Source organism: Arachis hypogaea, chromosome 1 (genome assembly GCF_003086295.3).
Source record: "Arachis hypogaea cultivar Tifrunner chromosome 1, arahy.Tifrunner.gnm2.J5K5, whole genome shotgun sequence".
In the NCBI taxonomy this organism is placed as follows: Eukaryota; Viridiplantae; Streptophyta; class Magnoliopsida; order Fabales; family Fabaceae; genus Arachis; species Arachis hypogaea.
The window spans coordinates 27,612,240-27,620,045 of record NC_092036.1 but is presented as its reverse complement, the minus strand read 5'-3'; the positions used below and the strand labels follow the sequence as shown (position 1 = coordinate 27,620,045).

Below are 7,806 nucleotides of genomic sequence, written 5' to 3'. Positions count from 1 at the left end.
GCTATAAAGAGTAGTAACAAAGAGATACTTACAATGGAAGCTAGCAAAATCCAAGATCAAAATTGGAAATGGAACTTGAATGTAAAACCCTAGTATAAACCCTAATAGAGATGATGAAAAACTTAGAGAAAAACTATACTAAAGCTTCCTAATACTACTCCTAAGCTACCCTAATGTTATCCTCTCTTCTCTCCTTCCTTTTCCCTTAAATATGAGCTAAATGGCTTCAGAAATGGGCCTCCAATCCACCAAAATCGCGAGTTACGTGCAATTTTAATGAAGGCATGTGCGAGCACCTGTGCGTACGCACAGACGTGTGTGCAAGCACACTCTACCAAAATCTCTTCTTGTGCGTACACACAAGTAGCTGTGCGCACGCACACTAGGCGATGCTTTGAATGTACGCGCGATGCGCATGATGCGGCTCACGCTCACGTGTGGATCTGTTTTGATGCCTGTGCATACGCACGTAGGTCTGTGCGTACGCACACATCGCTGTGCTCTTCTCCTTTGATTCTTCATGCTTCCTCCTCTTGGCATGCTCTTCTTCCATTCTCTCCAAGCCATTCCTACCTTATACATCTGAAATCACTCACAAACAACATCAAGGCATCGAATGGAAGGCAAATGGAATAAAATTGATCAAATTAGGCACAAAAGAGCATGTTTTCATAATCAAGCATAAATTAGGAGGAAAGTTCAAAAGCATGCTATTTAAGAAAATAAGTGCAAGTTTATATGATGAAATCCATTCAATTTCAACAAAAAATCATCATCAAATATGAATTCATCACACTTCGGCACTGAAACAAGTCGGACGCTGCCCCACAAAGAGTCTGGAGCTCACGCTCAGACCCAGATCAATGTTTCAAGTAACATTCGAAACAGTGGGTAATTTTACTAAGAAGAAAATCAGATGGCAGTTGACTACTCATAGATCAGATTCTAACAATGGAAATGCCGCTTGTGAGGCTATTATTAGAGATCATGAGGAAAGATTCTTAGCCTATTTTAGTGCGAATTTAGCCTGTGGCATTGTGACTTTATCGGAGCTATGGGTATCTTGTTGGGTATTAACTTTGTCATGAGTCTTGGTTATGTTAATTTATCTATTGAAACTGGACTTGATTGCAGCGGCTAAATTCTGTCTTCATTATGATATTGATTTGCACTCGTTAAGAGCTCGTGTTTCGGCTATTAGAGAGAGATGTAGCAGATTAAGCAGTTAGAAGATTAACCACCAATTTAGAAAAGCTAATTTTTATCCTCATGGAATAACTCATTTTCACTGTAATTTACAATTTCATTGTCATGATCATTTCAATTAAACACCTCTTTTTTTAAAAATAGTTTGTTGAGATTTTTTTTGGAACATTCAGTCATGTTGTTAATCAAATAAAAAACTAATTATTTTTTTTTTGAGATAAATCTTAAATTTAACTGAGTTATAATAATTAGATCAAATATAATATAATAAAATAAATTTATTTTTTTTATAAATAAATTCATAAAAATATAATTTTTTTATAAGTAATTTTAGTACTCTGTTGTACAATAAATTATTGTTGTCATAGTTAAATTAGTTATTTAGTATTCATTCATTTTACTTTCAAAATCCTATATATTATTCAAATTAAATAATTTTATGTTTAATTGAAGTGATATATTAAGTATAGCATTGAATTAAAAAAAAATTTCAAATTTATGACACGGTATAAAATAATAACAAAAATAGCAATGGAAAAAAAATTAAACTAATAAAAGTTTTTTTTTGGTGACAAAACCAATAAAAATTTAGTATTAAGTTAACCGTCGGTATGATTTGTAGTAAGATATTTGATTAATAGCTGAAAATTTAAATATAGTTAATTTTAAGTAAAATTAAAAATTATTAAATAATTTAACAGATTTAATTAAATTTGTATGTAATGTGACTTGAGTTTTCACCTTCATTAATAAGTAGTGTAAGGGAAAAAAAAATAAAAAGATAGAGAAGAATGTGAGAGTGCACACATGTCCAACGTCAATTGGAAGGAAACAGAACCAACGGTTCCTGAAGCGGCTTCCTTATCCGTCGCTGAGTGTGTTTGTTTGTGTTAGAGAACGATAACCAGCAGCCACAACATGGCTCTTCGAATTCCCTGTAACTGCTGCATTCCATTCTCAAACCACCAATCTTCCGCTTCTAACGCTTTCTACACCGCTGCTTTCACAAACCGCCGCAAGTCCACCTCGGCGGCGAGGGCGGAGCTCCGGACGCAGGTGGATGTGACCGCCCGAACTGCTTACTCGTCACCGTCCGGTGAGGTTCCTACTCACAAGGTCACCGTCCATGATACACAAAGAGGAATTGTTCACGAGTTCGTGGTTCCTGAGGTTTTTTCTCTCTTCCTTCTTCCGCCTCCAGCATAATTCTCAACTTTGCTGAATATTTTAGAAACAAATTCATATGTGGTTGGTTGATTATTATGAAATGCAGGATCAGTATATATTACACACTGCTGAATCTCAGAACATTACCCTTCCGTTTGCCTGCAGGCATGGTACTGTTCCCTCCTTTCGTAATTCTTACTGATCGTATGAGCTTAATGTTGATGTAATGACAGCCTTAAACGTTTTTAAAACAGTGTCCAATCGCATCTTTTCTTTAGGATGACCATTCACACGGTGAATGTAAAGGCAGGTATATTGGCTGCGTTATGTGACTGGATGGTCGTGTTGAACTGCTTTGTGCTTCAAAACTAAATTTGATGAAATATATGTATATTAATTTGTGTTACCTTGTTTTGGATTGGTCTGGTCTTAACTGAAGTGAGGATAATACCTTGGATAGAATTGAATCTTTTTGTGCCTTCTATTTGTCTAGTGATCTTAATCCAAAGATTTCACCATTTATCCATTTTGGGGCCACTGCCATTGGCATTGGAGATTACTCACTAGAATTTTATTATTATTTGGGGTTTGATGACAGGAAGAACCTACTTAAAGTTTATTGATCATACAAAAATCATAATGTCTGCATTAAAGATCATTTATAAGCTATATAGAACAAGACACACCAACTAAGCAAGATGTCATGTGTGAATGTCTGACATTCAAAGACACTCATACAACATGAGACATAACTATATCTATTGTTGATCAATTATACTTCAAACTTGAATTGCACAAAATGATAATAAGGTCTAGAAACATCTATATTGGTAGTTTGACATTTATAAATACTTGAATACCGAATAAATCTTCAAAATTTATACACATACTGTTTCCATGTCATGCATTTTAAAAGTTTGGTTTGTCTACATGTCTGTATTGAGTATCCGTGTCAGTATACATGCTTCATCGTTGATGAACCTATGACTCTACTGACTCCCTTGCTACTTATCTAATGTTCTGTTACATTATTTACAAGGTTCCGTATTGCTGATATAACTAGCATTGGCTGCTACATTTTGCATATCCTGTAACTATTTCTCATACAAACTATATAAATCATCTAATAAAGTCCTTCACTGGCCCTGCTTCAGGCTCCTTTGATCTATGCACCTACTTCATTTGAGCTTTTAGTTGTATCATGATTCCCTTATATATCCATAAATCAATTAATTTAAATCTGCAGTTATCATCATTCATAACTAGTATGCATGGATACTATATTTCCTAATTTGATATCTTTACCCTTTTAACCTTTCAAGGGACTATGCTCTTCAGTTTTTATTATTTCAATTTTGAGGCTCCAACATTTCTTAACATAATTACTTACTTTATTATGTTTTTGAAAGTAACGCAAAGTTTGTTGTGGTTTATAATTAACCCGTTGCACTTGGTTTTTCATTCTATTAGAAATGACTTTTGTTGTTGGTAGATTCCATTTCTTCAAATGGGTAAAAATTCAAAAACTTTTATCTCCTGTAGGAACAAAGACAATTATAACTATTCTATGTAGTTTTAGGGTTTCGTTTGATTCTTTATATTTACTGCTAAATTACCATAGTCAAGATTGTATATATGGCGCAGTTCATCTGTGATACTTCATACTTGTTCTTTTTGCTGCTTCTATGACCATCTACGTTGAAGTCAACTCATTTGATGCTACTACTAGCTTCCTGATAGTCTGATACTCTTTGTTGAAACTTTGTGCTGGCAGGTTGTTGTACTAGCTGTGCTGTACGTATAAAGAACGGACAGATTAGACAGCCAGAGGCACTTGGGATATCTGCTGAATTGAAAGAAAAGGCATGCTTGACTTCTTTATTCTAATCTATTTTTCATTACACGGATGAACCAGTAATTTTGACTTAATCTCTTCTAGTTGTGATTTTATTATTAGATTCTTTTATGCAATTTTCTCATGAACTACTGGATGATGCCAAAAGAAGAGAACAGGTCTTCCGCAATAAATCATTTTCTTGTAGTCATAATATTGAGAAATAAAGATGATATTGGACATGATAAAATACTCTAGAGCAAAAGAGAGGAGGAAGAAGTGGCAGTTTGGAACTGCATATTCATGAAGTATTGATATGATAATACTTGGACGGGTGATTCTTAATCAGGCATCTCTCCCCTGACGCCTAGGTACTCCATTCCATGCTAAATATCTGCAAGGTGATGTGACGCACAATTAAAAATCGCCAATTACCATGACTATGTTTATGTGGAAACAGTTGAGTGAGGCACATGATACATGATTCGCAAGTGAACACTCCAGATGGATCCAGAGATTTATGAATGAGTTTACTATAGAAAAAAAGTTGGGGTAGAGAGATGGTATATCTTACTTTAGTTGATTTGAACGTGTTTGGAGAAGACCCTTAGAGACCTTAGTTATGATAGTGTAGAGTAGATGGAGGGTAGACTGGTAGTCCAATAGTTAGAGGTAGAGGGTGACAGAAAAATCATTAGGGAAACTATCAAAGTAGATTCAATTGCTAGATGTTAGTATGATTTAGACTCGAATATTATGAGATCCCCTAATGCATGTAGTTGTAGTCAAACAAGACTTGGATGCTGTACTATATCCCACTATTTTTCCTTGAATTTGTGTGAACTGTGACGGATCCTATCATGATTTTATTGTGGCATACTTTGATGCATTTCCCCCCGAAATATATTGGATGGTTCCAAAGAGTAGAATGAGAGTCTTTTATTGTCATTATTAAATTTTGAAAGGTAAAAGGTCATATCAAGCATGATGCGGAAAAAAAAAGGAAAAAAGAAGAGAAGGTTTAAGCAGTAACAGAGAAATAGCTTACTGGATTTTAACTTGTGAGCTCCAAGTCAGAAAACAGCAACTTCATTAGTGCTGAATCTCACTGTCTACCTTGCTCTTTATATTAACTGTGAATAGAGGAGATGAGAGGAGGAAGAAGTTGCAGTTGTTTCAGTGTAGAACTACCAGATAATCTAATAAATAAGACCTTAGTATTAGCATGTGCCATGTGTCTAACCCTGTTAAATTTTACCTTATTCTTTTGGCACCTAAGAGGATCGAAGGTGTTGTGTTTATGCCATAGTGCTCACATTGCACTGAAGTTGTAATTAATATGTTCCTTTAGTTATTTTAGTAACTTCAATTATAATATTAGAGAATCAAAATTTGTAAGAGTAATTATGAGCCTATTACTTCCATACTTCTACAGAACATTCAATTAATCGGTTCTGTTTCTCACACATTGTTCTAGACTGAAGATTTGTATTCTTCATTGTGTTTTTATTTTTATTTTGGGGTCTATTCCAATAATGAAACTGAAACATAGTCTGAAGGGGTTTATGTATATTTTTGTTACTATTACATGCATGTTTAACAGTTTGTTTTTTTGGTTACTATTCTGTATGTACAACTGAATAAAGATATAGTCCAGTTTATGGTTTGCTTTCCTTTCTTTTTCTTTATCATTCTTTCCTTCATTCGTTAACAACTTTGAACAACATGCCATACATGTTTTTGCAAATTCCACTGCCTTTTATTGCTGAGCTAGACAAGTGTATGGAATTTTTCTTCAGGGCTATGCACTTCTTTGTGTGGGGTTCCCATCCACGGACGTTGAAGTAGAAACGCAAGATGAAGATGAGGTAATGAGAAGGAACACCAATCACAGCTTTCACTTTGTCATGACTGCTTTGTGATTTCCATTTCGATCTTTTAGGGTATGTTTGATTGAGGGTTGGAAAATCAAACCCATCTAAAAAATTCCCATTCCATTTTTTAACCCCAACTAAACATATTTTAATATGTAAACTTCTCTCTTGCAAATTGAATTGGAGGCCTAATCAAATCATTATCATCGTTCTTATTTTTTGTCATTGAATCATGAATACGACAATAAATCCATGGCATATACAGGTATATTGGCTTCAGTTCGGACGGTATTTTGCCCGAGGACCAGTGGTATGTTCTGTTGGCTCTTGAATTCTTAGAGTGTATTTGGTTTGCGTTTACATTTTCTATTTTTATTTTTAATGTTTTGTGTTTTCAGGATTTTTTGAAGAAAAAAGAGAATAACAATGAAAACAATAAAATCTTGTTTTCTATTTTCACTTCTAATTTTTCTTTCCTTTACCAAATCTTTAAAACAGAAAACATTGAAAACAAAAACATAAGATGAAAATGCAAACCAAATGCACCCTTAATCATTTTGGAAACTATTAGAGAAAAAAAAGGGAAACTAGATAGCTTCCCCTCTACTTTTTCATTTATTTGGTTGTGTGACTTCTAATGCGTTGCAGGAGAGAGATGACTATGCCTTGGAGTTGGCCATGGGCGACGAGTAAGTAAAACAATGTAAAATCTGAGAACCATTGGAGCACACAATGCGGAATTTTCTGTTTTCCCTCTCTTTTTACATGGTTTTAGCCTTGAATATTTGCACGTCAAGTAAAATCCCCAATCCTATGTAATCCTTATGTAATCTTCATCATCTCTTAAAAGTAGTGGACTGTTGTCATTAGCATAGTATACAAATGTAGGTAATCTTCATGCATATCTCTGTCATCGTGGTTTGTGTAAATTAGTATTCTAATACTTGATTATATATCGCCGCGTATCAAACTTTGAAGGTCTTTAGTCATAAATATGTTCACTTATTATAAAAGAGGTTTTGTTTTGTTAGGGAACTAATAAAGTAGTGGATGAAAAAAAAAATTAACGAGATAAAAAGATGAATTTAAAGAAGGGTAAAGTATTGTTTTGGTCTCAAATGAATCTTATCTTGGTTTTTAATGTAAAATCCAAAAAAATTAAATTAAGAAAAATTGATTAATTAAAACTGCGTTAATTGGAATTAAAACGTTTGGAATATGTAAAATATATTAGAATCTGTAATTTAGAAATTTAATGAAAAAATTGAATTAAAAATATTAAATTGAGCACGAATTGATAGTTATTTTGGGAAAAAAATAAGTACCGACGTTAAAGTGTTTTTGTAGCGGTTTAAATTTGTTCAGTACTACGAGTGAGGAAAATTGAGAATGTAGAAATGATGAAAAAATATTTGGAATAGAAATTCGGACATTTATTTTAAAGATTTTAATCCAGGGTTAGACTAAATGAGTTAAAAATCACCAAACATCAAACAGGTTCATGTTGGGCCCAAAGCCCAAACCCACATATATATAAGTTGATAACTTAACAAGAAGAGAAAAGGGAGAAGAATAAACCCTAACTTCCATCATCTTTAAATCACCATAACCTTTACTATAGAACTCTGATTGTCGCACCGTTTGCGGCCACGCGAAACTTGTCTCCTCCTTTTCAATTTTATCCAATTAGTTTGGTAAGTAATAAGAAGTTCCAGCTTTAGTTTC

The 7,806-nt window shown here is 33.8% G+C and overlaps 1 protein-coding gene across 1 annotated transcript; it reads left to right on the top strand.

Moving 5' to 3' along the window:
- Positions 1–1,987: 1,987 nt before the first annotated feature.
- On the top strand, positions 1,988–7,074 carry LOC112801048 (ferredoxin C 2, chloroplastic). The gene is made up of 6 exons (XM_025843577.3): positions 1,988–2,376; positions 2,480–2,543; positions 4,148–4,236; positions 6,007–6,075; positions 6,347–6,391; positions 6,730–7,074. The coding sequence occupies exons 1-6, from the start codon at positions 2,125–2,127 to the stop codon at positions 6,772–6,774; spliced, it is 564 nt and encodes a 187-aa protein (XP_025699362.1). The 5' UTR covers positions 1,988–2,124; the 3' UTR covers positions 6,775–7,074.
- Positions 7,075–7,806: the final 732 nt, after the last annotated feature.

Coding starts and splice junctions, on each gene's coding strand:
- LOC112801048 (XM_025843577.3), top strand. CDS start 2,125: ATGGCTCTTCGAATTCCCTGTAACTGCTGCATTCCATTCTCAAACCAC. Junction 2,544..4,147: donor TCCGTTTGCCTGCAGGCATG/GTACTGTTCCCT, acceptor TTGTGCTGGCAG/GTTGTTGTACTAGCTGTGCT. Junction 6,392..6,729: donor ATTTTGCCCGAGGACCAGTG/GTATGTTCTGTT, acceptor AATGCGTTGCAG/GAGAGAGATGACTATGCCTT.